Source organism: Piliocolobus tephrosceles, chromosome 12 (genome assembly GCF_002776525.5).
Source record: "Piliocolobus tephrosceles isolate RC106 chromosome 12, ASM277652v3, whole genome shotgun sequence".
In the NCBI taxonomy this organism is placed as follows: Eukaryota; Metazoa; Chordata; class Mammalia; order Primates; family Cercopithecidae; genus Piliocolobus; species Piliocolobus tephrosceles.
The window spans coordinates 1362984-1389917 of record NC_045445.1 but is presented as its reverse complement, the minus strand read 5'-3'; the positions used below and the strand labels follow the sequence as shown (position 1 = coordinate 1389917).

Sequence of the window (26934 nt, the reverse complement as noted above, 5' to 3'; positions counted from 1 at the left end):
AATGGGTGTACTGTGTGGTGGGTGAATTATATCCCAATAAAGCTATTAGAACAAAGTGAGGGAGAGCTCACAGCGTCACCTCCAAGTGCTCTGGCTTCCCCACTCCCACTCAGCCTTCCCGCACTCCACACCCTTGGCCTTGGCGTCTCTGTCCCCCACGCACCTGGCTCCTCATGACTGCCATCCCAGGGCCCTCAGGGCAGGGTCCTCTGCAGAATGCCCAGGGCTCCCCAAAGGCCCAGGCCCAGCCCGCCTTCCTGCGTTCAGCGGACTGGACCACCAAGTGCACCCTGCCTGACCCACAGCGCTCTCCCGAGAACTCTGCCAGGCGCAGCGTTCACCGCCAGGGCCAGGACCACCTCCTCCCTGGAGCCATCCCTGCTGGTGTGGGGGCCTCAGCCCTCTTTCTGTGCTGCTTTTTTGGTGGGCACTGGGGGACACTGAGGCACTGAGGATAAAAGGCCCAGCCCAGCTTCACTCTGCTGGCTGTGCATACATGAGCAAGTTACTCCCCCTAGTCCCATGCCTCAGCTTCCCCGGCAGCATGGAGATCACAGAATACTTATCTCTGGAGAGGGGTGTGAGGACTCTGTGGGTGAATCCACATCCGTAGGAGGCCCTCCGTCTGCACAGCTTCTGTTATGATAATTTCCTTCATCACCAGCCTCCTGCTGAGTGGCAGCACCTGGCACTCACAGCCCCACTGGCTTCTTCCACCACGCCCACCTCTGTGGCCCTCAGCTCCTTTGCTCCCTCCTCTCCCCACCTGAATCCTCCTAGTCCTGTCCCTTTTGAGAAACTCCTGGAGTCATGAGTGCTCTACTGAGGCTGTGGCTGCCTGAATGTGGTTATAGCGATTGTCCACAGACTTCAGTTTTTGCCCATGTTCCACCCCCTTGCCCCATGAAGTCTCTGGTGGAGCTGCCATGAGCCGCATACTCCTGCCTCCCACTGTCCTGGTGTCTCAGCCTGCAGCAGTGCATGAGTGTCCTGGTGCCTTCAAGCCACAGAAATGGATTCTCCCCCAGTTCTGGAGGCCAGAAGTCCAAATCAGGGCGTGGGCAGGGCTGAAGCCCCTTCTGGTGGTGGCCGCCAGTCCTTGCATTCCTCGGCTTGCAGCTGCCCCTCTCTAATGTCCTCCTGTTGTCACACAGCCTTCTCCCTGTGTGTCTTTGTTCTCACACGGGGCTCTCCTCTCTGATAAGGACCCCAGTCCTTGGCTAAGCCCCCAATCCAGTGTGACCAGAGCTGTTTCCTGTTGTTCTCTCCCCACCTCCACGTCATCTCTGCCCACCCCCTGCCTAGGTGCACCAACATCTTAAACAGCAGTGGCGAACTCCGAGGCTTTCGGCCTCGGGACCGGGACGACATGGTGAGGAAGATCATTGAGCCGATGGCTTGTGATGGCCTCCGCACCATCTGCATCGCCTACCGGGACTTCTCTGCAGGCCAGGAGCCCGACTGGGACAACGAGAACGAGGTCGTGGGTGACCTCACCTGCATAGCTGTCGTGGGCATTGAGGACCCCGTGCGGCCCGAGGTAGCCCCGCCTTCTCTGTGAGCTGCCCTGGTAACTGTGCCCTCTGCCCGAGCTTGTCCGGACTGGTAGGGGCGGCCTTCCTTCACACATAGTTGCTGCGGTCCCTCCGTAGTACACTTGAGCCCTGTCCTGGGTACTCTCGCCCTGGCACCCACACAAAGGCTCTGTCTTGCCTGCTGGAAGGCCTCCCCTGCTTGGCCTATGGGCCCAACTCAGGCTCCACCTTCTACCAGGTGAGAAGGTGGCAGTGGCAGAGAGACTGTTGACATTTGGGATCTGATCCGCCCAGGACTGATGGACTGGAGGTGGTGCTGAAGCCTGAGGGGACACAGGTTTGGGGGACAGGGTGGGCGTTTATTGGTTGAGAGTTTGGCTGGGGCTGCTCAACAGTCAGGACGTCCTGTGGGGAGCTCACAGCAAAGGTCCTGGCGGGAGAGGGAGCCCAGAAGCATATCTCCACATGGATGATGCCACCAGGGCAGTCCAGACGAGGGAGACCTTGAGGGCCGTGTGGCAGATGCCACAGCCTTGACTCTGGGAAGTCACGTTGTTGTTGAAAAGATCCCAGACTCTGGAGACTGTGGAGGATGGCCGGCCCCGGAGGGAGAGTGCAAGGTATGGGGTACCCCTCTGTCTCCCCAGGGCCTCTGCATGGCACCCGCCTCTGTCAGAAGCAGGGCCACTTTGATCCTGCCTATCACCCTGAGAACTTGTATTTGTAGGAGCCACCCTGGGGGTGCAGGTGCAACCCGGGAGGAGAAGTTTCTGGGCTCTCCTTTGGGAGACAGGTATTCATGTATTGGATCACGTAGCAAAGACACTTGATTCAAAGACAGTGCATCTAAACGCCAGCCATGGGGTCATGTCAACAGAGCAGCCCTGTGCCCCAAGGAGAACATGGTCACTACGCCCGGAGAGGGAGCACCTCAAACCTGCCCTGGGAGAAAATGGGTGGTAGGCAGAGGACAGGGGAGAGAAGTCCAGCGAGGGCAATGGGCCCCACAATGGTGGGCAGTGGCGTGAGTCCCGGACCCCGCTGAACCTGGGAGAGCAGAAGGAGAGGGTGCTGGTGAGGTGAAGCAAGGCCACACTTGGGGACAGGCTTAGAGGCCTTTCCCTTCAGGAGCCATCGAGTCCCTCTGTTGGACCAGGGAGCAAATGAAGCACGGAGCAGAGGAAGGAATCTTGCCAGAGGGTCCTGGAGAACAGGGACAGCTCCTTCCCAGCTTGAGAGTGGCTGAGAGTCCAAGTGGTAGACTATAGTGACAGGGCCAGGCTGTGGAGGCTGGGCAGACCCCCACAAAGACTGGCCAGCCTGGTGGTGGCTGAGGACACACAGAAGGCCCAGTGAAGTCCTGGTTGCCAACAACAGGCAGTAGGCACAAGGGCCTCACTGAAACCTGCCAGGGTGCTTGGAGATGTGGCACGGCTGCAACCAGAGGAGGGCCCGCGGGGCTGGGCCCTGGGGGGCTACAGGAAGTCTGTGGTGGGGTGGTATTGATGCTGGAGCTGGGCCAGCGGAGGGCCCTGGCAACTTCTCCAGACACCTGGCTGGCTGCTGTGCTGTGGGGCCTTGGGGAGAAGGCTGGGAGCAGGGCTGAGCAGGTGAGGAAGGACAGCCTGGCCTGGCCCTTTGGGGCCATGGGGAAGAAACCGGGCTACACACACTGGGCCTGAGGAGGCAGGAGGCCTGGGTTCGCAACTGCTGGTTTTCAGGCTCGTCACGGCCACTTGGTGGCAGCAGAGGGGTGGCTTCCAGACGTTTCAGGGCCCGGCATTCACTGGCTCAAAGGAGAACTGTCTTCCTGTGGCTCATGATCTTGTTATCCAGCACCCCAAGATCCTTAGAGAGTAGAAAGCGTCCCCGAGGCTGGCAGCGAGGCCACTTGGTGGTATTTGCTGCAGGGACCATTGGATCACTCTGCCACAGCCTGAAGTGGGGCCCCAGCTGTCTCCCTGGCAAAGATCACAGCCCCCCTGCCCATGGCCTCAGGGGCTGCCAGCATGCCGGGACTCCCAGGTCAATGTCCTCCCCTGGCCTCTCCCGGCTGCCCCGCCCCTGGCTCCCGCTCTTGCGTGTCTACTCCACCCACCCCAGGCTCCCTAGGCCTGGGGGCTTGGCCACACCTAGGCTTCTGCACTCACCCGACAGTGCTCACAAGCCCCACTGCCTAAGCCTGACCTCATTCAGTTTCCCAAACTCTGAACCTGGCTCCTCTTCTCCTCTCCCCTTGCCCCTCCACCTCAGTGGCATCAGCTGCCTGACCCTGTCTCTCTGTCTCTGAGCCTGAAGAGCCACTCCCTGTCCCCCCACCACTGGGACAATGCCACCACCTCCCGGCTGGTCTCCTGGCTTCCTGCTCTCAACCCCGTGCAGTGCTTTCCACTCAGCACTGGGGAACCTCTTTCTCTTTCTCCAGAATCTAATATGATGCAGGTGGCCCCCAACTTTTAACAAATTTTTAACTTGGTGCAAAGGAGTTGCGCACTCAGCAGAAACTTTACTTTGAGTCCCATACAACCATTGTGTTTTTCCCTTTCAGTGCAGTGTTCAGTGAGTTACATGAGAGAATCAGCACTGTGTTCCACAGTAGGCTTTGTGTCCAATGCTTTTGCCCAACTCTAGGCTAACGTAAGTGTCCTGAGCACGTGTAAGGTGAGCTGAGCTAAGCCATGATGTTTAGCAGCTTAGGTGTATTAGATGCATCTCTGACTTACGGTATTTTCAGCTTATCATGGGTTTATCGGGACCCAACCCCATCGTAAACTGAGGAGCATCTGTGTTTGAAAAAGGAAATATGCACTACACAACCAAAGCTATGTTCTGCTTCCCCTGGAGAGGAGAGAGATATGTTGTCCTGCAAAACTACACTAGGAAAAAGATTAACTCCTGAGAAAAATGTCTTAGGTTTTATATTGTTTTTAAATGTCATAATAAGCTACAGAGGCAAGTGAGAGAGGAGTCCAGGTGCCCACCCAGCCATGGTGGACCCTTCTGGCTACCTGGGAGCCTTCGAGGTGGCTGAGGGTGCGAGGCCCCCTCCTCCTTCTTCTTTAGAGCTGTGTCCCCTGCCAGCCTGTCTGGAACCCAGGCTGACCCTGGCTCAGCAGCCCCGTGTCTGTTTTCCAGCTGGAAAATGAGGTTGACAGAGCTGGGTGATTTCTATGGTCACCCAGGTGACCTTTCCAGACGCGAATCTGATGGTGCCCTGAACAGCGTAAAGCTTCCAGTGACTTTTCCCTGCCATGCCTCTGCCATCAGGGCCTGGATCTGTGTGGTCACTGGACCCCAGGGCCTGGCACTCCCAGGGCCTGACACAGTGAAGGAGGCAAGCACCTGCTCATTGCGGCTTGGCTGGGGCAGGACAGCCCTGCCACCCTCTGGGCCTCCTCTGGGCCCTGCATGGGGACCCACGGTTTGGCTTTACTGTCATCTCTGCTGGACTTGGGGCCGCCTGCAGATCTGATGGGGGAAGGGGTACTGCCTCAGCCCAAAATACGTCTTGCCTCGATGACCCCCCCCACCTCTCTTGTCTCTTCTAGGTCCCTGAAGCTATCCGAAAATGCCAGCGTGCTGGCATCACAGTCCGCATGGTGACTGGGGACAACATCAACACGGCCCGGGCCATCGCAGCCAAATGTGGCATCATCCAGCCCGGGGAGGACTTCCTGTGCCTGGAAGGGAAGGAGTTCAACCGGCGGATCCGCAACGAGAAGGGCGAGGTAGCACCCAGCTGTCTGCCACCCCAGACCCTCTTCTCCTCCCCCCAGCCCCCTGTGTGCCCGCCCTAGCTCTGCAGCGTCCTTGTGCTTCCCCTCCCCAGATAGAACAGGAGCGGCTGGACAAGGTGTGGCCCAAGCTGAGGGTGCTGGCCCGGTCGTCTCCCACCGACAAGCACACGCTGGTCAAAGGTAGCCGAGGTCCCACACCCCTTTCCTGGGGTGGCCAACCTGAGGTTGTCTGCTTCCTGACACCAAAAGCCAGGTTCCCAAACAGGTCCCCAGGGCCTGCCTAGGAAGCTGGGTCCATTTGTCCCATGAGCCCAGAGCAGCAGGGCAGGGGCCCATGAGGGAACCGGGGTTCGGGGAGGGCCAGTGACTCACTCCAGGTCACACAGCAAGTCTCTAGAAGCAGTGGGTCTAGAGCCAGGGACCCAGGGTCGTGTCCCCAGGCCCTAAGCAGATCCCTACCCTCCCACCCTGGCCCTGTCACTCAGTGAGACTTGCTTACTTATTTGGGGATAGGAGATGATCCAGGTGACAGGGAGCACATATGACTGGGACAGTCAGGACGGGGCAATCCTGAAGGGTTTTCACAGCCAACCTACCCCCATAGCTCCCTGGGCTACACAGGGTTTCGGTGACAGATGGCTCCAGCCCTGCCCTGCCCTGATTTGTCTTGCAGGGATTATCGACAGCACCACTGGCGAGCAGCGGCAGGTGGTGGCTGTGACAGGGGATGGCACCAACGATGGGCCGGCCCTCAAGAAGGCGGACGTGGGCTTTGCCATGGTAAGCCACCTGGTGCCAGCCCAACTCACCATGGCAGAGGGGGCCTGCGTCTGTCCCATGGACATTAGCTTTGTACCAGGAAGTGGGAGCCGGTGTTGGGGCAGGTTACAGAGTGCCTGAAGGTTCTTTCTCTCACATCCTGGCCACTTGGGCTGGCGTGGGCTTGGCCAGTCAGGGGACATGTGGTTAAAGGCATCTGCTGTGATGCCCAAGGTGACAGAGGGTCCCAGACATACTGTGGAGAGGAAGGGGAATGGGGGGCGGGGGCTCATCACTGATGGCATTGTCCACCCCCAGTCCTCTCTAAATGACTGTCATCCCCAGATGAGGTGAGCAGAGTCCCCAGATGTGCTCTTCCTCTGCACTTCCTTCCTGTCACTCACCCACTGAGTAGGGCGGCCCTGCAGACGCCACCCGTGTGGCAGGTTGCAGCCCCACAGTGGCCCCACAGCCACTGAACACAGCCGCTGAACGCAGCAACCTGGCGAGCCCCTCTCCCCGCCCTACCGAAAAGGAGCGCCACCCGGGGAACCCAGCCCAGTCCTTCCCAGCACCCGTAGCCCAGAAGGGAGCTCCAGCCCAAGCTTCAAGAGGTGGCAGCTGTCACAGGGCCAGGCTTGGGGCAGAGGAGAGGGCTGAGCAGCTTGGCACAGCTGCAGCTGCGCCTGCATGGGCAAAGACCCCCCCGCCCAGGGTGTCCGCATGCAGGACTTCCCATGGCTCCTTAGCCAGCAAGCGTCTCTGGAGTGCTAAGAACAGACCACACTGCTTGGTGGCCACGTGGTGGCAGCTGGGCTTTATGTGTTTATGAGCAAAGCTCCCTCACTGTGACATGTGACAACTTAGTGTTCATAGTACTAGAATGTGTTGCACAAAAACAACAACAACAACAACAACAAGAAAAACAATGCTGTTCTTGGCTTTGGGGGGCGGGGTGGGATGTTATTCAGAAGGGGAGGGCAGGGAGTCAGCCCAGGTAGGCTGGGGAAGGGGCCCCCACAAACACTCTGTGTGTGTGAGTGTGTGTCACCCCCCAGGGCATCGCAGGGACTGACGTGGCCAAGGAGGCCTCCGACATCATCCTGACCGATGACAACTTCACCAGCATCGTCAAGGCCGTCATGTGGGGCCGTAACGTCTATGACAGCATCTCCAAGTTCCTGCAGTTTCAACTGACGGTCAATGTGGTGGCCGTGATCGTGGCCTTCACAGGCGCCTGCATTACTCAGGTGGGTACTGGGGGCTGCCGTGCCCCCGCTGTAGGACACCTGGGCTCAGGCCTGAGGGCCAGATTGTGAGAGTGACGGTTTTGTTTTCTTTGCTGCAGATTATTTTAGTTGACATCAAATTCACATGCCAAAAATTCACCATTTTCAAGTATACAATTCAGCACTCAAATTTTGCGAACATTCACCATGTTGTGCAACCATCGGCTCTATCTAGTTCCAGAAGATTGTCATCATCTTAAAAAGAAACCCTGTGCTCTTGAGCAGTCATCTCCCCATTTCTCCCCCAAACATCCCAGCCCCCAGCAACCACTCACAGGCTTCCTGGGTCTATGGATTTGACTGTTCCGAATATTTAATTCCTGTGGGATCAAATCATATGTGGCCTCTTGTGCCTGGCATCTCGCTTAGCACCGCGTTTTCAGGCTCACGCACACAGAGGGCGGGACTTTCTGCCTTTTCATGGCTTCATAACACTCCATGCCACAGATTGCCACATTATGTATGGCTGTCCTGATGGACACATGGCTTGTTCCCACTTTTTGGCTCCTGTGAATGGTGCTGCCAGGAGCATCTGTGTATGAGTTTCTGCGTGGGCTGTGCATCCCATGGGAACCCTTTCTCAATAGTCCCATTTTCCCCATTGGTGAGTGTACAGATTCTGCTCGCCCCCCCCCCCTTGGAAAAGGGGGGGCAAATAAATACCTATTTGTTGCTGACGGGGATTTAAATTGCCTGCTGATCAACTTGGTCTTTTCAAAAAAATTTTTTTTAATTGAGATAAAAATCACCTAACAAACTTCACCAGAACCATCTGAACCTTATGAAAGTAGCTAACTCAGAGGTTTATATTCCTCCACAGTGTCGAGCAACCATTGCCACTGTCTATTCCCAGAACACTCTCATCACCACCCCAAAAGGACACCCAAAGCCCGTGAGCAGTCACTCTCTACTCCCCGAACCCCAGCCCCTGGCACCCACTCATCTGCTTTCTCTCTCTATGGATTTGTCAGTTCTGGAAGTTTCCTATGAATGGAATCAGACAGTACGTGGCCTTGTGTGTCTGGCTTCTGTGAGGCTGATTTTTAACCAACAACTCAGAGGAGCTGAGAAGGAAGGTCCAGTTCAGAGTTTCTGCCTCCTCCTGCCCCTGAGGTGCAGGAGACAAGGAGAGCAGCCCTCACTCTGTTGCCCCCAGTGGCAGACCCCATCGTCGGGCTGTTTTGTGGTCTGGGGTTTTTCACCTCCTGCGAGGGATTTGGAGCACACCTGCTGCCAGGTGAGAGAAGGGAGGCGGGCACATGACAGCCCAAAGGAAACGCCCTGCTAGCGTAAAGGCAATGTAGGGATGGAGAGGTCTGTTTTCATGGGCATGAAATCCTGGTGATGTGGACCCCATGAGGAGCCCCCAGGAGCTACTGGGTTTCCACCCCCAACCTTCCCGGGCAGGCGGCCCATGGAAAGGTGACTGCCTCCTCTCCGTAGGACTCTCCTCTCAAAGCCGTGCAGATGTTATGGGTGAACTTGATCATGGACACGTTTGCCTCTCTGGCCCTGGCGACAGAGCCACCCACGGAGTCGCTGCTGCTGCGGAAGCCGTACGGCCGTGACAAGCCCCTCATCTCCCGCACCATGATGAAGAACATTCTGGGCCATGCCGTGTACCAGCTCGCCATCATCTTCACCCTGCTGTTTGTCGGTAGGCTGGCCAGGGGCGCACGGGAGGCCTTCGGGACACTGTCGCCACCACCTCGGGCTCAGATTCTGTCTGGTGTGCCTGCACTTGTGTCTCCGGGCCCAGTACGGGGTGAGACGCTGCAGTTCTTGACTGGACGGCACACAGGGGAAGGAGCAGATGGGCCAGGCTAGCAACCCTGCAGCCAGGCCTGCTGGTAGCCTATAGCTCTTTCTCAGCCTCTCCTCCCAGGCCCCTGAGCAGCTGAGAAACAGTTCATGTCTTGACATCCTGCCGACGGCTGTGTAGAGTAGGCAGCCTCTACCCAGCCCCAGAGTGGCCACAGTAACCCTAGGAACAGAACAGCCCACATTTACCCTGTGAAGATTGCTCCTGCGGAGTGACTGGGGTGTCGCGCTGGAAGCTGTGAGGGAGGGGGGCTTGCAAGAGAGAGGAAGAGAAGGAGGGCATCTGAGGATAGCCAGCATTAAGAACATCCCTTCTTAACCTCTTCCTTCCTGCCCTCAGGCTCAGGGTCTGGCCCCTGGCCCGGTGGGGTCTCAGGACTCGGGTTGGTTGAGCCCAGGGCAGGTGTGGCTGCCTTGGGCCTTGGCTGTGAGCTGGAAGTGGCCGTCCCCTGAGATAAGGGACCCATCTCGGGAGCTACACACCACAGCCTCGATCCTGAGTCATGCGCTGAGGTGACTGCCTGAGTGGGGAATGTTGCTTTCCAGGGGAGCTCTTCTTTGACATCGACAGCGGGAGGAACGCGCCGTTGCACTCGCCACCCTCAGAGCACTACACCATCATCTTCAACACCTTCGTCATGATGCAGCTCTTCAACGAGATCAATGCCCGCAAGATCCATGGCGAGAGGAACGTGTTCGACGGCATCTTCAGCAATCCCATCTTCTGCACCATCGTTTTGGGCACTTTCGGGATTCAGGTAGGAGGGGCGGCTCTACTCTTGGCATCTGCCACTTGCAAAAGGCGGAGGTGGTGGGCTTCAAGGCCTCATGTCCACCCCTAGTACTGGCCTCCCCACCTCCACTCCCAGAAGGAGCCCCACCCCACCTGGCTTTCCTGTAGCCCCCTGTCCTCTCTGCATGTCGGAGCGGGCCTTCATCTTCCAAACATTGCTGGCCTTGCCCTGGGTTAGCGCACTGGCTTCCAGAAGGGTTTTGTGAGCCTTCATCAGAACTAAGTTTTCTCACAGATGCTGAAAGGAGTCTTCCCTGGCTCCCTCTAGGTCTGCTGTTCCCATTTCTAGCACTTGATTCCTTGGCATGAGGCTGCCATGGCTCCAGAAGTTTCTTTTGGAGATGCCCTCTGTGCCCAATGTTGACACACTAACCTCTGCTTCACACAGTGCTGTGGACAGGCTGGTCAGCCCCACTGTCTAGGAGGGGCCAAGTGTTCTAAAATATAGTGTATTTGTAGAAAAAATGAGGTATAGTAAGTCCAACAGGTCAGGAGACAGTTGCCATTGAAAGACAGTTTATGACTCACAGATCCCAAGAGGAGAGCACATGCCACACCATAGGGGCCCACATGGGAGAGCACCAAGCAGGAGGCAAGGTGTGAGAGCTGTGGACAGGAGCCTCTGCTGTGGTTCCCTCGGGGAGGAGCGGGTGAGGCAGGGCTGGTAGGCTCAGGACTGGCTAGGTTGCATCATTGAAGCAGTTCTAGGGCATAGGGGTGCTCCCTGGCTGTCTGGTACCTGGTCTTGGGTAATGAGCACAAGGGGATAGCGGCCCGGACTGTGACAGTCCAACAGAGGACAGGGTCAGTTTACCTTTGGAAAACTCACCCCTGGGAACTGGATGCCTCCTGAGGAGGCAGGAGGCCAAGGCAAGGTGACCCCAGCAGGTTCTAAGGTCCTCCAGAGTGAGGCGTATCCAGCGTGCCCACAGGGTGGGTGTCACAGCCTGTCTTGCTAAAAATAGGAGTATGGTCAGTGGAGCTGGGCCCGATTCCGCGGCTGGAGTCAGTAGGTGCCTGGCACCCAGGGGCGGTGGAGGCCATGTGCTGCTCTGTCATGGCACCCCCGGCCTTGTGGTCCTCTCGCAGGGAGCAGCCAGTGCACCTGGGCGAACCGACCAGGGTGGCTGGGCCTTCAAGGGGCTGGAGAACAAGGGTGGCTCAGGAGCCGCAGCTGGACCTGCCTCTCTCCCACTTGCCCTTCGCAGATTGTCATTGTCCAGTTCGGCGGGAAGCCCTTCAGCTGCTCCCCACTATCCACGGAACAGTGGCTCTGGTGCCTGTTTGTTGGTGTTGGGGAGCTGGTCTGGGGACAGGTGAGTGACAGCCCTGCCCCTCATTCCAGACTGCCCTGCAGACAGCTTCTGTGATGGGCCCACTTGCCCTAACCCTGCTTCAGAGTCTTGGGGTCCACACCCCAGGAAGCACACTGCGGGCTCAGGCCTGTGAGACATCAGGACCCAGGGACAGGCCACAAGGGAAGGTGTCAGCAAAATAATGCAAAGGAACATGGCTGGGATATGACAGGGCTCAGGAAAACTGCCCACAGCTCCCCTTTCTATGATAAGAGCCAAAAATTGCCCCTTCAAAATGGGTAGGTAGTTTGGGAAATCCCCACTGATTTTAAATCAATCAAACGGCACCCTGATCAATAATCCATGGGGTGAAAGGAAAGTCTCCAGAGAAATTAGGAACTATTTTGACCTGATGGAAAGGACAGAGAGCCCCACATCGAGTTCTGTGGGCTGCAGCTGAAGTCGCACACCGGGAAGTGTCTAGGACCCCACAATTAGATCAGGAAGAAACAGCCTGGGTATTCAGGATCCGCTTACCTTTGTCTTCATCCACTCTGACTGCCACAGCAAAATACCATAGACTGGGAGGCTTAGACAACAGACACTTACTTTCTCAAAGTTCCGGAAGCTGGACATCCGAGGCCAAGGAGCCAGCGGGGCCAGGTCCTGGTGAGGGCTCCTTCCTTGCTTGCAGACAGCCGCCTCCTCACTCTGTGCTCACATGGTAGACAGAGGGAGCAAGGTCTCTAGTGTCTCCTCTCCTAAGAGCATTAATCCAGTAGGATCAGGGCCCCACCTTGGTGACCTCATTTAACCTTGATCACTTCCTTGCTCCAAATCCAGCCACGCTGGGCACTAGGACTTCAACACATGAACTGGAGAGCACAGTTCAGTCCATAGCATTCTGGCTTTGTTTCTTTTTTTTTTTTTTTTTTTTTTTTTTTTGGGGAATAGGGTCTTGTTCTGTTGCCCAGGGTGGAGTGCAGTGGTATGATCACAGCTCACTGTAGCCTTGAACTCCCAGGCTCAAGTGATCCTCCTACCTCAGCCTCCCAAGCAGCTGGGACCACAGGCACGTGTCACCACACCAGGCTAATTTTTGTATTTTTTGTAGAGATGTGTTTTGCCATGTTGGCCAGGCTGGTCTTGAGCTCCTGACCTCAAGTGATCTGCCCCAGCATTAGTGTCCTTGGGGACAGCCCACCCAGTTCCCAGTTCCTCTGTTTCATGTTCAGAATTCTCAGAATTCTTCTTTCCCTCTGCTACTGCACCCCACCTCCCAGTCACGCCTGTACCTGGTTGCTCCATGGAGTCCCTTCACTTCCCAAAACCTGGACTCTAACCACAGCCCAGAGAGGTGCCAGGCCCTCTTCTTGCTCTTCAAGCTCCCAGGCCACTGGTCTTCTGGTCCCCCCGCCAGGAACGTGGTACCAGCCTGTAGCTTGGCCTCTCAGGGCTACTGGGTTGTCCTTTTCATTTTTAACCTTGTCCAGTTACAAAGATAAAATATGTTCAAGTGAAAAATGAATAGAAGGGAATCTCTGTGAACCAGTCCTCAAGTCCCCTCCTGGCCACATTCGACAAAGACACTGGCATAGACACACAAGACAGACGAGACATCTTCTTCTAGAACTCCAGATGCCCATCATCCCTTTCTGTGGCTTCCCCTGTGTCCTTCTATACTGTTCCCCCCACTTCCCAGTGGCCTGCAATACGCAAAGCCGTGCCCTCTCTGCACTCCTGCCAGGCTCCTTATCCGGTCACCCTTTCCAGCTCTCACCCTCCTTGTCATGTCCCACCCTCCCTAGCCCCCAATGCACAGGTCTTCTCTAGGCTGGTCTTCCCCTCTCTAGGAGAGACTAGGCCAGAGCTCCAGCTGTCCTCTCCCAGGGGAGTTGCGCAAACAGCACCTGTGTCTCCCAGCAACGGTGTGGAGCGACATGCAGGGAGTATTGTCAACCAAGGCAGCTCACCCGGGCCCCAGTGTCCAGAGCTTTTCTTGGGGTGGTTCGCAGAGCCATGCCGTGGTCACATGGCTAACCTCCGTCTCCCGCCCTCTGGAGGTCCAGCTGTTAGTGTAGACTATGGGGCACAGTCCCCAGCTCCCAGCCCCAGTGAGCCATGCTGCTGTCAGGCAGGATGTTCCAGGGGCTTAGCAATCCCTCCCAGGAGCCCTTGCTGCACAGCGCTCCACTCGGGTCACTCCCCAGGCCCTTTGGCTGTATGGAACTCCAAGGAGGAGGGGCAGGCCCAGAGCTCCACGTACTCCTGATAATGCATCTCAGCCCCCCGGGGGAACACTACACCGGTTCTCCAGGGGCTGCCAGTTCCCGGGGGGGCTGCTCTAGCTTTGCTCCCTTTGCTTAGTCACACACACAAAAAATGACATCCTTTGGAGGAAGGAGGCCGGCATCTCCCTCTGGATGGGGACCTTACGCCAGGCAGATGTTGCTCAGCCCGGCTCTCACGGCCACTTCCGTGTGGCTCTCCCAGGTCATTGCCACCATCCCCACCAGTCAGCTCAAGTGCCTGAAGGAAGCTGGGCATGGGCCCGGGAAGGACGAGATGACCGACGAGGAGCTGGCCGAAGGCGAGGAAGAGATCGACCACGCCGAGCGGGAGCTCCGCAGGGGCCAGATCCTCTGGTTCCGGGGCCTGAACCGGATTCAGACGCAGGTAAGCCCCGCCTCGCTCTCGCCCTGGCACTTCCACCCCGAGAGGGTAGAGGCAAGCTGGCCGTCTGCACCCAGCACCCACAGGGAAACCCTCTGGTCTTGCTGCCAAGGTCACAAAAATAGCTGCCAGTGTCCCCCTTGCCATTCCGGGGTGTGTCCGCTGATGGCTGTGGCACGGAGGTTGCCTCTCCCTGGCACCTCCTTCAGAGCCCAGGCATCCCCCATAGCTAAAGGTGTGTGTGGGTGACTAATGGCTCTCTCAGAGGCACAGGCCAGCACTGTCCTCATCACTGCTGGGGCTCCCTTTACTTGGTGGGAACGGCCCCAGGTCATAGGCAAGTGACATTCTCGGGAAGACAGGCCCATTTCAAACAAACAGCCACCAGTGAGCTCAAGGTTCACTGGATGACACTGTAAATGCGATGGGGAGACTTCATTTGGGAAGTGGACTCTGGCCACCGAGTTGGTCCTTTCTGCTCATCCAAATCACCAAGGGTTAGGGCTGGCCAAGACCAGGGGCGTCAGCCGTGTTCCTCTCTGAAGTCAGATAGCCACCGTTGCCACCAGTATCAGGCGCTTGCCAGAGCTACCCTGCTCCCTTGTTCCCATCTCCTCCCGGCCAACATTTTTGCCAGAATGCTCCAGACTCACTGTGTCTCCACACTCCTCCCTGGAACTCTCTTGTGATCCCACTACAGCCTGGCCTCTGCCCACCACTCCCCAGAAACGGCGCTCGCCTAGGTCTACAAGGCTCCCTTCCGGCTCCTGGGGTCGGGCTATCCCTGCATCGTTCCTGCCTGCTGTGGGCACTGCCTGGAGACTTGCTGTCCTCACCCGCCTGGCACCCCCACCTCCTGCTCAGCCCTCGCCCCACCCTGCTGTGGCCCTTGAGTGCTGAAAATCCTGGCCCGGGAGGAAGAAAGAGCCCATGGGGACCCCACCTGCGCCCTGGCCCCTCTCCCACTGCAGCCCCTGCAGCCTCTCCTTCATGGCCTGCCCCTCCCCCAGCAGCCTGCAGAGGGCCACCCAGCATGCTTCACACCCCACCTCCTTCTGCAAGGCCTGGGCCACCGTCTCTCAGGTCACAGCCATCACTCCCTGCCCCTCCAGGCCCTGTCCAGGATCCCCAGTTGCAATGCCCCTGACATGGAGCGACTGATTCTCCTCCCTGAGGTCCTGCCAGAGTAAGGACACCACTGCACACTTGGCTGCAGAGCCAGGGCCCGCCTAAGCCACCAGCCCCAGCTCAAGCTGAAATAGGCAGGGACTGAGGCCACGCCCCTTCCCAGGGTCTGTCACACGTCACCAAGGGCTTGTCCCAAGGAATCATCCATGCAACTTGCACAAAGCTGTTCTCGGTGCCCTGGGTCCTGTATTCCCTCCCAGTGGTCTCAAGGGCCTAGTCTCAAGGGACCCAGCCTCAGGGCAGCCCCACTCCCCGGGCCTCAGCCTCCTTTGCTTGCCTTGGCTCAGTTCAGCCCCTCCAACGCCGCCCTCTGCAGTGGGACTGGTGGAGCCTCTCTCCGTTGTCCTAAGGATGACGTCCACGCTCCTGACCATGACCTTCAAGCCCCTGCCTCTCGGTGTCACCCCAGCCTTCCTGCACCCCTGCACCCCTGGCTGCCTTTCCAACCATGCCCTCTGCCCGCCTGTGCCACTGCACGTCCCCAACTCCCGCTGCATCCCCTGAGGCCCTCATGCTTACAAAGCCCTCTCCGACTCCTCTTACTCACACGGGCTCCTTGCAAAACTTTCCAGAGCTACAGAGTCCCCAGAGACCACGATCATGCAAAGTTAGGTCAAGGGGCACCAACGAACTCTACATTTAAAGAGCCCCCCAGGAGTCCAAGGGGCGTCTCCAACTGAGAACTGGGAGATGAGGCTGGCATCCTAGGCACCCAACACAGCGTAGCCTGGGAAGGATGTCTTAGGTCTGGACTCCGAACACTGTCACCTATGGCCTGGCCTGGTCAGAACACAGAGAGCCCCGGTGAGGAAGGAGAGCAGGCTTTGTCGCCAGATGGCCTGTGTCTCCCCTCCCGTGTGCAGGGGCTAATGCCTCAAGCACAATGCCTGGACAGGCCGGGGGTGCAGCACAGATAGTCTCTTCTCGATCCCTGCAATGTATTTCTGTGCTAAATCTTAAACACATCAAATGTTAGAAGCAGCACCCACATCTGCCCCGGTGCCCTCCTAGAGGCCCAACTGTGCCTTCTACGAGACCATGCCTATGAGCCCCCCAGCTGCCCCCACATGGGCTGTTGTGCTACAAAGCCCGGAGCCCAGAGCTGCCCAAGCCTGGAGTTGGGGGTGAGGACAGCAGGACCTTGCCCCTCGGCGGCCCACTTCACTCCTGCCGCTGCAGCCAAAGGCAACGTTAGCTTTTCCAGCAGCTGAGACAGCAGCCCTGCCCTGACCTGAAGCATCAGTGGTGTCAGTGGTACCCTGACTACCTGTGTGTCTCCTGTCCTCTGTATGTGGGGGCCACTGCAGCCTGGCTAGTAGAAGCGGGTCCCATCGGTTAGAGTCTCAGAGTTCCAGGCTGTTTCAATTGTCGGTGCTCACAGAGACACGGGCTGGTGAGTCCCCTGCTTTACCTATGAGGAAACAGGGTGCACTCCTTCCCCTCAGCACAGCCGATCTGACTCTTCCATGGGTTCCTGACCCCCCATGGTTTTTCGCTTTGACTTTGTCACATCCAACTCACCATGTTTCTCAGGAATGCTGAACCAGTCGGTTCTTTTAGCCAGCTATGTAAGAGCATCTGCTCTCTTTGATTTGAAATACCTGCTTGAAAAATGGAGGTAAAGCTTGGGAGAAGCCCGTCAGGTTGTGCGTATGCCCCAAGCCAAGAAAAACATTTCCTAGGCAGCTGGCCCCAGGTTTCTGTGTTTTGGGAACCACAAAAATCGCTCCCCAGATTTTGGAGGCCGGCACACGCTTTTCTGTTGCTAAGTGAAGGGATTTTGTAACCTGCTCGCACCATGGTTCCATGCTAACATATCAAAGCACCAGATGGACAGGGTGTCATTCCAGAATAAAAGAGTCCTTCAAACCCAGAACATGTAGCTTTTTGAAGCGCTCATGACTCGGTCTGTCTTTTTTGCATCCCATAATAACCCAAAAAGAAGCTTCATTAGCGACTGGGCCTTGCTCCTGGCTCAGCTCTTGGGCTTCCAGGTATGGGGTGGTGGCGACTGTGGTATTGTCACTGACGTGGCTCTCCCACTGGGACACCGTCTGTAGCCAGGCCAGACCAATGCAAATCCGAGGCAGGAAAGGCATCTTTCCTATCCCTCATCACTTTTGCTGCAGCAAGAGTCCTCTCCTGAGTCTAAACAGGAGATCCCCCTGCAAGCCACCACGACGCCATCACGTCAACCATCCTCCTTCCGTGCGCTGATATACTCAATATGCGTTCCTCACGGTCGCAGCCAGTACCACGAGGTTCCCCTTGTGACAAGCGAGTGAGTGGGATGTGCTGGGCAGAAGGGGACTGGGCAGGCTGAGAAGAAGGAGGAGTCCTTTCCACAGCGTGTCAAGGGTTGAACTGGCGTACATCCTCATTTTGGCTGGTGCAGGGGGAGTCTGAACACTCAAGCTGCCTTCTTCCACGAAGCCCTGACCCGTGTCAAGACACCCAGCTGAACCTGGTGGCCACCACATAGCACTGCAGGGCTCGGGCTGGAGCAGGTAGCTTTGGGCTCCAGATAACGCACACTGGCTTTGCTCTTCACATCATCTCCAGCAAGACGGACATGAGTCCCCATGCCAGCCAAGGGCAGGTCAGGAAATCCAAAGACACTGGGTCAAGTCCCTCCTGCAGGCCTCGGTTTCCCCAGCCTCGCTTCCCCTTCAAGCTGTAGGAAGCTGTAAGAGTGGGGACAAAGCGAAGCCATGGCTGCCAGTCGGTGGAAGAATCCCCTCCTCCACTAGGTCCATTCTTCTGCTGAGGTTTCGAGGGGGCGCCCCCCGCCCAGTCACAAGTCCTCCAGGTTTAGAGGAAGCAGGGCGGGTTCTAATAGGAGCCTGTCATGTCCCTCAGGTGTGTTGGGGAGGATAAAAAAGGTTGAGAACTATGAAGTACTTCCTGACAAGTGGCTTGCAAGGGGCATTTCTGACATGTTTGCAGTGTGCCCTGACTTGTGACCCCCTTCCCTTCCCAATCTCATGACCACTAAGCATCCGCTCAGCAAACCCTCTCTTGGTGGGTGGCACAGAGGCTGGCCTCAGTCAGGGCCCCGTCCAAACATTGCCAGCTCCCAGTGAGCAGGGTGACCTGGTGAGGCTTTGCTGTCACCCTATGTGCCCAGCGGTGGCCCCTATCCTCGCCCAGCCCTCCCCTCCACGATAGCCTGGACAACAGTGCAAGCCAAACTTTATCTCATTTTCTCTCCCACAGATGGAGGTAGTGAGTACCTTCAAGAGAAGCGGTTCAGTTCAGGGTGCTGTGCGCCGGCGGTCTTCGGTCCTCAGCCAGCTTCATGACGTAACCAATCTTTCTACCCCTACTCACGCAATTCTCTCTGCTGCCAATCCCACCAGTGCTGCTGGGAGTGAGTCTTGACTTCCCTTTTCTCTCATAAATGGCATCTCTGGGGAAGAATAAGCCTCCCCAGCTCGGCCTTCTCTCTTTTCCAGTCTTGCATTCCGCTCACCGTGGCTTTTCTGTTCTTTCTTTACCGCCCTGTCCAGTCCTTCCCGCCCAGACGGTGTCTCTCGAAAGCCATATTCTTTTATGAAACGTATTCAACCCATGGCACTTCCGGGCCTCCCGTTCTTTGCTTTGTTTGGTTTTTGGGTTTATGTTTAGCGCTCCTTGTGCCATTGGTTCTCTTTTCTTGAACTTGTCTGCCTTTGCCGATGGTTCTTCATGAACTCGGGCCACTTCTGGGGGTGTCTGGTGTCAGGCTGGGGCCTTGCTCAGTGTTTAGTGGTGCAGCGTCAGGGCAGCACGCGGGCTCAGGGCCGCCTTTCCGGGGCTGGAGGGGTGGTGGGTGCCTTTCCCAGCCCGCGTACCCAGGAACTGGAGCGGCGCTTCCAGCATCCTCCTTAAAGTGGTTTCCTAAGGATGCTGCTGTCGCCTGTCCCCAGGTGGGCTCAGTGCTGGCCAATCACTACTGCACAGGTGGCGCCTGCCCTGCAGGCCTTGCCCCAAGCCACTAGGTGTTAGAGGTGTCCCTAGAACTGGCGCTCAGAGGCCGGGCATGTGGCCAGGTGTTCCTGAAGCGCCTTCACTCTTTCCAAACGAGCCTCAGGATCAGGCCTTAACGCGATCCTTAACCCACACTCTCTCCTCCTTCCTCCGAGAAGCTGAGAGAAACCACTTTTCTTCAAGACCTTGCCACAAAAAGTTCCCACCACGTTGGTCACAGTTTAAAGAGAGCCCAGGGGCTATCCTAAAGAGGTAGAAACTTCCATAGTTGCTCACATCTTTTTACAAAGACAAAGGGAAAGCCACTCTATCGCTGACCCCACCGCCCTGATGGGAAAGAATGCAGGGAGCCCAGTGGGTCTAGCCAGGCAGCCTGCTTTTTCCAACAAACTCAAGGGAGTTTATACACCAAATAGTAACCCTTCACGCGTGGGCCCAGAGCCCTTGTCAGGATGGTTCTGTGCTACCTCTTTCCTTTCCTTCTAGCAAGCCCCCGAAGCGCTCCCCTCTGCCAACATGAACACGCCACTGCCCTGCAGATGGGAGTCCTTAACCCCGCCTTCTTCCATCACAGACTCTTCCAGATTCGTTTCTTTTCTTTTCCTTTCTTTTTTTTTTTTTTTTTTTTTTTTAGGAACTGGTGAGAGGCCCCTGGTGGGGGTCACCCCTCCTCTTGAATAAGCTGTCGTTTTGGGCCACTCTGTCCTTTAAGGAAGGGAGGAGGGCCATCCTGTCCCCCTCGGGAACAGAGCACGTGTGCTCACACACACGCGCGTGCGCACAGACACACACACACTCCTTCTGCAAACCACAGGCCACGCACACCTCCAGCTTGCTCCACACTCATCATGGTGCCACCTACCCTGGTCACAAAGATTGGCCAACACTGTGGCGGTTGGGCTGAAAAGCAGCTGGCGCCTCCAGTGCCCTAGATGTGGGCCCAGAGGGGCCTCGCCGTCACTCCACCCAGAGAGGCCGACAGGAGGCTCTGCCAAGTCAGTTAAGGCCAAAAATGGTTCGTGGCCTCCCAGCACCTTCCTTCCTGGGAGCTGAGGGGCAACAAGGGGCATGGCTGTGCCTCAGCCTCCCTCCCTCTTGACTTCCTCCGTATGTCTCTTTGCCATCTCTCTCTGTGCTTCCTGTCTGTCTGTCCATCTGCCCATTTGTTGAGTTAAGGGGAAGGCAGCCACCACGGCCCCGCTCCACGCGTTCCTCGAGCCTTCTCCACAGCTCTGGCCTCATCCCACCCCAGGACCAGCTCCTTGTCCCTCTCCAGGTCCAGCCCAGCCTCAGTGGGGCCTGCTGTCTCTTCTCCCTCTGGATTCCTCCCACTTCCTCCCTGGGGCGGCCTCTTGCTCCTCTCTTCCTTGGCTCCTAGCACTTCCTTCCTGCCTTCATTCCGTGGCCATCTGTCCCCCTCCTCCCCACCTCCGGAGCCTGGCAGTGCCGGGTAAGTAGAGTGGGAGAGACGCCACCCCTCCTGCTGTTCATGAGCTATTCCATGGGGGCCCGAAGTGGCGGATAGCCAGAAGGAGAGCAGTGTCCCTTGCACACTATGTGCTCCAGCAGAAGGTGGGTGGCAGGGCCCTCTGAAGAGGCCCATCCCAGCTGAACACCAGCATCCCAGAAAGGACTCTGCCGTGGAGGAAGATGCTGGCTGGGGACCTGGCAACACCAAGGATGTGCCCACTTCTGGAAGCCACCCGGCAGAACCACCTCCTGCCATCATCACAGCGCAGCAGATTGGTTTAGAACTCAGAACCCAAGCCCCACTCCACGCTTCAAGGACCCCAAGCAACCACCAAGCCCAGCACCCTCATCCTAGAGATCAGGGGAAGGAGGTTGTCCCCAAGGGCCAGGACCTGCCCTGGGTCCCATAAGCAGCCAGGCCTGGCAGAGTGGGGACTAGCACCAGTGCCCACCCTCTACTTGGAACTTTCTGGTGGATGAGAGATGCTCTGAAAGCTGCAACAGAGCTCCCCTAGACAAGAGGGCTGCCCCGACTAGGCCTGCAGGGGCGTCAAGTCACATGGTTTCCTAAGGCAAACCCACGGTTTCCCATCCTCTTTGCCTGCTCCAAGCCAGGCTGCCTTTCAGCCCACCAGGAGTCTGGGGCTTTTCTGGGCACTGGAGCTGCCTTTGTCCCAAGCCTTTACCAATGAGGACCTCAGGCCCTCCTGGGAGAAGGGCCAGGGGTTGGTACCATGACATCCCCTCACCCTGTGCCCCTGGGGCCAATGCAGGAAGTAGCAAGGGGGTGACTAGGAGGGGTCTAGAGATTCGGGATCGCTGGGGCTCAGTGCTCACACACTTGAGCCCTCCCCACCCTGTCTAACCTCCCATGCCTTTGCTGCTTCTGGACTCAGGAGTCCCAACATAGGCCCCGTCCCTCCTCTGCATGCATTGTCAGACTGTGCCGGCCACAACTTCTGATCCCCAACTGCAGGCAGTCTCCACTGCCCCTCCCCTGCCCAGTCTGGTGACTACCCCGCACCATGCCTCAACTACACACCCACACACCGAGGCCACAGAATCACTATCCCTATTGGGTGTCCATATTCTGGAGAGCTGGCCAGGGATAGCTGGTTCAGTTGCTCAGGTCTACCAAGGGTAGCAGGCCCAGGGGGCTACGTGTCTGCCCCTAGGAGGGACAGGAGGGTGCGCAATCATTTGGAAAGCCCCCCCAAAGCCACTCGAGAGGACTTTTATGTCTGTTTTCCACTAGGACACACAGACACACCCCAGCCACGCATCCAAAGTCTATCCTTCCGGCAGCGCCAACACCAGGCCTGTGTGAGATGCTTACTATTGGAGTCGTTCCTGAGATGCCACCTGACCTGGCCCAGCAAAGGGCAGGGGTTGGGCAGCAGGCCATGAGTCTGGTCCCATGTGGCCACCGGGGGTCCCTCAGGGCCATTTAGTTCTGGTTAATCATTAGCTGGAAACAGATCACAGCAGTTGCTTGGTTTTATTGGCTTTGGCAACATGAAAACCATGTGGTCAAAGGGGCCGAACCGGGCAACATGGGTCCCAGGCTTTCCCTGGACACTCCTTTCCAGGGCCCAGGGCGACATGCTCACCACACTCACAGCCCCATGGTGGAAGGAGTCTTGTTTTCTGGAGTTTGCATTCTCAGAAAGATCATGTGCTTTGAGCCAAGCCTCCCTACCTGGTTTCTGGGAACGGTGTGTTGGCATTTTTTTCTCAGATCTTTGACAGTCTGCACCCTGCCTCCATGCTGGAAGCAGTAGTAGCCCTCCCCCAGGAGCCCTGCCCTGCCCTAGGCTTTCCTGGAAACCTGGGCCCTACCACAGGGGAATGCCCTTCCAGGCAATTCCTAAAGTAGACACCAGAACGCAGCCTAGGGCAGCCCGGAACCCCTGGTCCAAGGCCCTCCCCATCAGGCACTCCGAGTGTGGACTCCCAAGCTGGGAGCCAGGGCCAGAGACCTCCCAAGTTTAATTGGAGGTCCCGCACCTGGATTCAGCCAGTACGGAGGCAAGTGCTCAGCTGGGCCTTCCTCCTGGGTCCTCTTTAGTCCGAGCACCCAACAGGCCTGGGACTCGCCGCGCCCAGGTCAGTTTAGCTGCTCAGTGCTGACGTCAGGAGCACAGGCCTAGGCTCACACGGTCCTGGGCATGAGTGTGCACACAAGGTGGGAGGCAATTTTCATGAAACTTGCCAGCTGCGAGCAGTTCTGGCTTGCCGATAGCCTGAGCACCGAGTCTGTCATTTCTGTTCTTTGGTTCGATTCCTTGGGGAAAGAGCCAGCTGTGGAGTTTGCATTTTCATTTTTCCTAATTCAAGCATGTGACATCCCCATGGGGGAGAAAGGGGCCTTCCCCTTGCTCTTCCCCCACACAGGGAAGTGAGACCGAAGTCATCTTCTCCTCAGTGTTCAGGCTATCTGAGCTTGGCTTCTCATTGCCTGAGTTGACTGATGGTTCATATTGCCACAGGCTCTTGAGGACACCTTTGTCGCTTTGAAAGCGGGGGGGTTGTTTTGGGCCTGGAAACCCTGAAGTTCTTGGTGAGAAGTTCCCCATGGGTCTCCCTGGCTGCTGTGTTCAGAATCTGCTCTAAATTCAAAGCTCAGATGCCTGGGGAGCTGACAGGTTCCTGCCTCCAGTGGAAGGTTCTGGACCGGTGGTTGGTGCTGAGCAATGGATAGGCAGGGAGGAAATCGACCAGAAGCATCGGAGCTCTGTGAACCGTAATGACTGAGACTGAGCAGAGAGCATGGAGCCCCCTAGGCCAGCTGGTGTCCAGCACAGAGGCAGCAGGATAGGGCTTGTTTCTGCTTGAGGAATTAGAAAGAAGAGTGAGAAGGTATCAGGCACAGCTTCTGTCGTTTCCGTTGTCACTGCGGGTCAGGAGCCTTTGCTTTGATTGTTCTCTTTTCCTTTCCTTTTTCTACTCTTCTCGATCCTTCGCTTGTCTCCCTGCTTCTGCGGCCCTTCTTCACCCTCATCCTCCTCCCCAGCCCTGCACTGCAAACTCCAGCACTTGAAGGCTAAGCAGGGGCATGTCTCCCCATGTCCCCATGCACATGGCGGGCACCTCCACTCCAGCTGGCTGGCAGTGGCATCGCACATGGCACTCCATACCTGCACCCCTTCTGCTTTGGCTCAGTGTGGCCAGGGATGGGCCTTGTCAGTCTGCAGAGTCACCAGCCCTGTGTAAGGCTCAGAACTGCTCATCCACGCAGGCCAGGAGCCCAGGCCAAGCCCACAGCACCCAACGTGTCTCCTCTGGGCAGCTGGTAACAAACTGCCAGGGACAGCCTCTCTAAGGATGCGTACTTGAGCTAAGTTCAGAGGAAGGAGAAAGGCCAGCCAGGCAGCAGAAAGGGCAGGGGTCACGGCTCCGGGGAGCCCCTGCATGGGGCGTTCAGAAACAGCTCCAGCCAGCTGGGCATCGCAAAGTGGGCAAAGAGCCATGGTGATGGCCAAAGCCAACACAGGAGACTGATGCCAGGCCGTGTAGGCCCCAGACATTCAGCCCCATCCACTGAGCCCCTGCTGGGTGCAGTGAGCCAGACAGACAGACCCCTGCCCCAGGGAGATACCTTCCAGTGAAAGGCGGATGGAGGGGGCACTTGAAGGAAGGAGCAGAAGTGGGCACCGTGCTGCTGGGGGAGATAAGAGTGAGGGGAGCCTTCCCGGTGTGGGGTGTGGCCAGAGCAAAGGCCCCCAGGTGGGATGTGCCGGAGGCTGAGGGGTAAAAGAGGGCAGAGTGAGAGAGACCGGGACAGGCTCTGAGGGCCACAGCCAGTGGAGGGCTTGTAGCCGGGGAGACCAAGACATGCTCTGGTTTTTGGGCTGCCATGCTAAGGGCATGGAGGGGTGGGAACGAAGGGCAGGTTCTGGATGGCGTTTGAAGGGAGCCACGGGGCTGGGGCCAGGGGGTTGGGCCTGCTAAGTTTGAGACCCAGCTTAGACGCCTAAGTCTGGAGCCGGAGCCGAGAGGCTGTTAGCCGGCAGATGGAATGGAAGGCAGACGGCCAGAAGAGAGGACCTAGACCCAGAGGAAAGGCGCTCGGGTGTCAGGGATGGAAGAGGAGGAGGGGCTGGAGCAGTGTCGGACAGCGCTGGGGGACTGTGAGGTGTAAAGGACTGTGGCCTCTCAGGGCCATCAGCCATGATGGGGAACGGAGAAGTGTGGCAGAGGGAGACAGCAGGAGGACACAAGGAGGTGGGGACACACAGTGGGGAGCCACCTCGCCTCACCCGGATGAGATGGGGAATCCCCCAGCCCAACTTGACCCTCCTAGGGGAATCTCTCCCTGAAGAATGCTTTCTTTTCCTTTCTTTTTAAATTCTCCTACAGTGAAATGGGCTTTTTGGGGTATAGTTCAATGAATTTCCACACAGTCAGGACGCGGGCCAGTTCCATCGCCTACTGGAAGGTTTGGAGCCAGATGGGGAACCAAGAGTCTGACTCGGCAGCCAGAGAGAGCTCAGAAACTCCACCTGGAGAAGGGACAGAAAGGATAGAGGGCTTTGCTGGTGGGGGTTGGGGTCCCAAGGGGACCCCAGGACCCCAGGCAGGACATAGCAGCAGCAATGGAGGTGGGGAGAGGCTCAGATGTGGAAGATGCTTTTGAGTTAGGGTAGTGACCACAGGACACGCGGATGTCTGGTGCATAGGGTCAGGGCGTCAAAGTGCCTCTGAGGTTTGGCCAGAGCCCTGCACTGGGAAGGATGCTGGTGGGCAGAGTTCAGCTGCAGCACTGATAAGAGTCCTCCTTGGGCCTCCTGCAATTTGAGAGGTCCTTTAGGCGTCGAAGGGGGGACACCACCTGGGAGGCAGTCAGGGCAGAAGTCTGGCAGTCCAGGAAAAGGTGGACGTGGTGCAGCTGGTATCTGCAGTATTTACGGTGACCCGATGGTCTATAAACAGCATTGACAGCCTTGGGGGCCATGAGATTCCTTTGGGAGCAGTAGAGGGGGGCGCGTCCTGGGTTGGGAGTAGAGCAGGAGGTGGTGCAGGAGCCTGAGATGAGGACAGAGTGAACCCAGGCTGGTGGAAGGAGGGCATCCTCGAGCACCCCGGTAGGAGTGCAGCCCTCTGGGATGGGCCTCTCTTAGAAATGTTTGCTGCTTTCCATTGAATCAATCTCCCAGGAATTGACTGCATCCTTCAGGGTTGGGTGAGCTGAAAACACCCTACCCTAAGACCAACACCAAAACATCGTTTAATGGCCCAGGATTAGAATGCAGGGAAAATAGAGCCTGGAGAAAGCTGACTCACTGTCAGCTGTAACAGACTCACCAGGACTCCAGCCAAGCTTGGCACCCCCGAACAGCAGAATGTTGAGGGGCAGCCCTTCCATCCTGCAGTGGTTCACTCAGTCACTTGTGCATTCCCCAAGTGTCTGCTGAGCAGCTGCTCTGGGCCAGGCTCTGGTGTTAAGCCACAAACAAGGCAGATGCCATCCGGGAGGGGCACGCTGGAGCAGCCGGTGGGACCGGAGTAGCAGTAGCAGCAGAAACCCACCCTGGAAGGAAGGCCTGGCTCCGTGGCCTGGCTGCCCTTTGTGGAGGTCTTTGGAGTTGAGCCAGGTGCTGTGAGACCTGTGCATAGGTTTGAGCAAGGGCCTGACCTGATCACATGCCCCAGGTCTGAATGAGGCCACCAGCTCAGCGAGGAGAAGGGTGTGGCCAAGGTCACCTGGTGTACTGCCAGCAATCTTACCCCACACAGCCCTGGGGTCAAGGCCTGCAGCGTTCTGTCCTTTTTGTGACTTGACGGGCATGGGCAACAGCTGGAGTAGGCAATGTCCCAGGCAGCTTCCGTACCACAATCCGGTACCAGAAAAGGCCTAAATAATGAGGCAACATCTGCATTGGCTACGAAAAGTGAATTCTGTTTCTTTTCATTAAAAATGTCAAATTATTCTCAATTTCTGTGTTACCCCTAATTCAGAAACCAGTCTGGAGATAAAGGCCTGAGTGAGAATAGCTGACCATCTGCCGAATCCAGAGAAAATCCTAACCAGATTTCAGATAGGGTGCTAGAAAATTCCAATGTGGAGCTTTTTGGCTCACTTTTATTATTATTATTATTATTATTATTATTATTATTATTATTATTATTATTATTTTAAATAGGAACAGGGAGTATCACTCTGTTGCCCAGGTTGTTCTCGAACACCTGGTCTCAAGCGATCTGCCCACCTCAGCCTCCCAAAGTGCTGCAATGGCAGCCGTGGACCACCAAACCTGGCCCTGGCTCACTTTTTGCACTGGAGAGGTGATGAGGTTGGCATCATTTCAACTGTTCAGGAGCACTGTGCTTTGCCTAGCTGAGCCCCTGCAGGGCTGAAAGAAAGTCACTGAAAAAAGGCGATTCATTGTCTAAACCAGGGGGCGG

At 57.0% G+C, this 26934-nt stretch overlaps 1 protein-coding gene across 1 annotated transcript in view; it reads left to right on the top strand.

Annotated features, from left to right (window-relative positions):
* The window catches only part of ATP2B3 (ATPase plasma membrane Ca2+ transporting 3), a 59314-nt gene that overhangs the window by 30057 nt on the left and 2323 nt on the right, over window positions 1–26934 (top strand). The window contains exons 2-11 of the mRNA XM_026451404.1: window positions 1306–1540; window positions 5084–5263; window positions 5365–5452; window positions 5946–6052; window positions 7090–7281; window positions 8764–8977; window positions 9688–9899; window positions 11143–11250; window positions 13723–13905; window positions 18307–18393. Coding sequence (XP_026307189.1) covers window positions 1306–1540; window positions 5084–5263; window positions 5365–5452; window positions 5946–6052; window positions 7090–7281; window positions 8764–8977; window positions 9688–9899; window positions 11143–11250; window positions 13723–13905; window positions 18307–18393 — 1606 coding nt within the window. The remainder of the gene's footprint in view (window positions 1–1305; window positions 1541–5083; window positions 5264–5364; window positions 5453–5945; window positions 6053–7089; window positions 7282–8763; window positions 8978–9687; window positions 9900–11142; window positions 11251–13722; window positions 13906–18306; window positions 18394–26934) is intronic.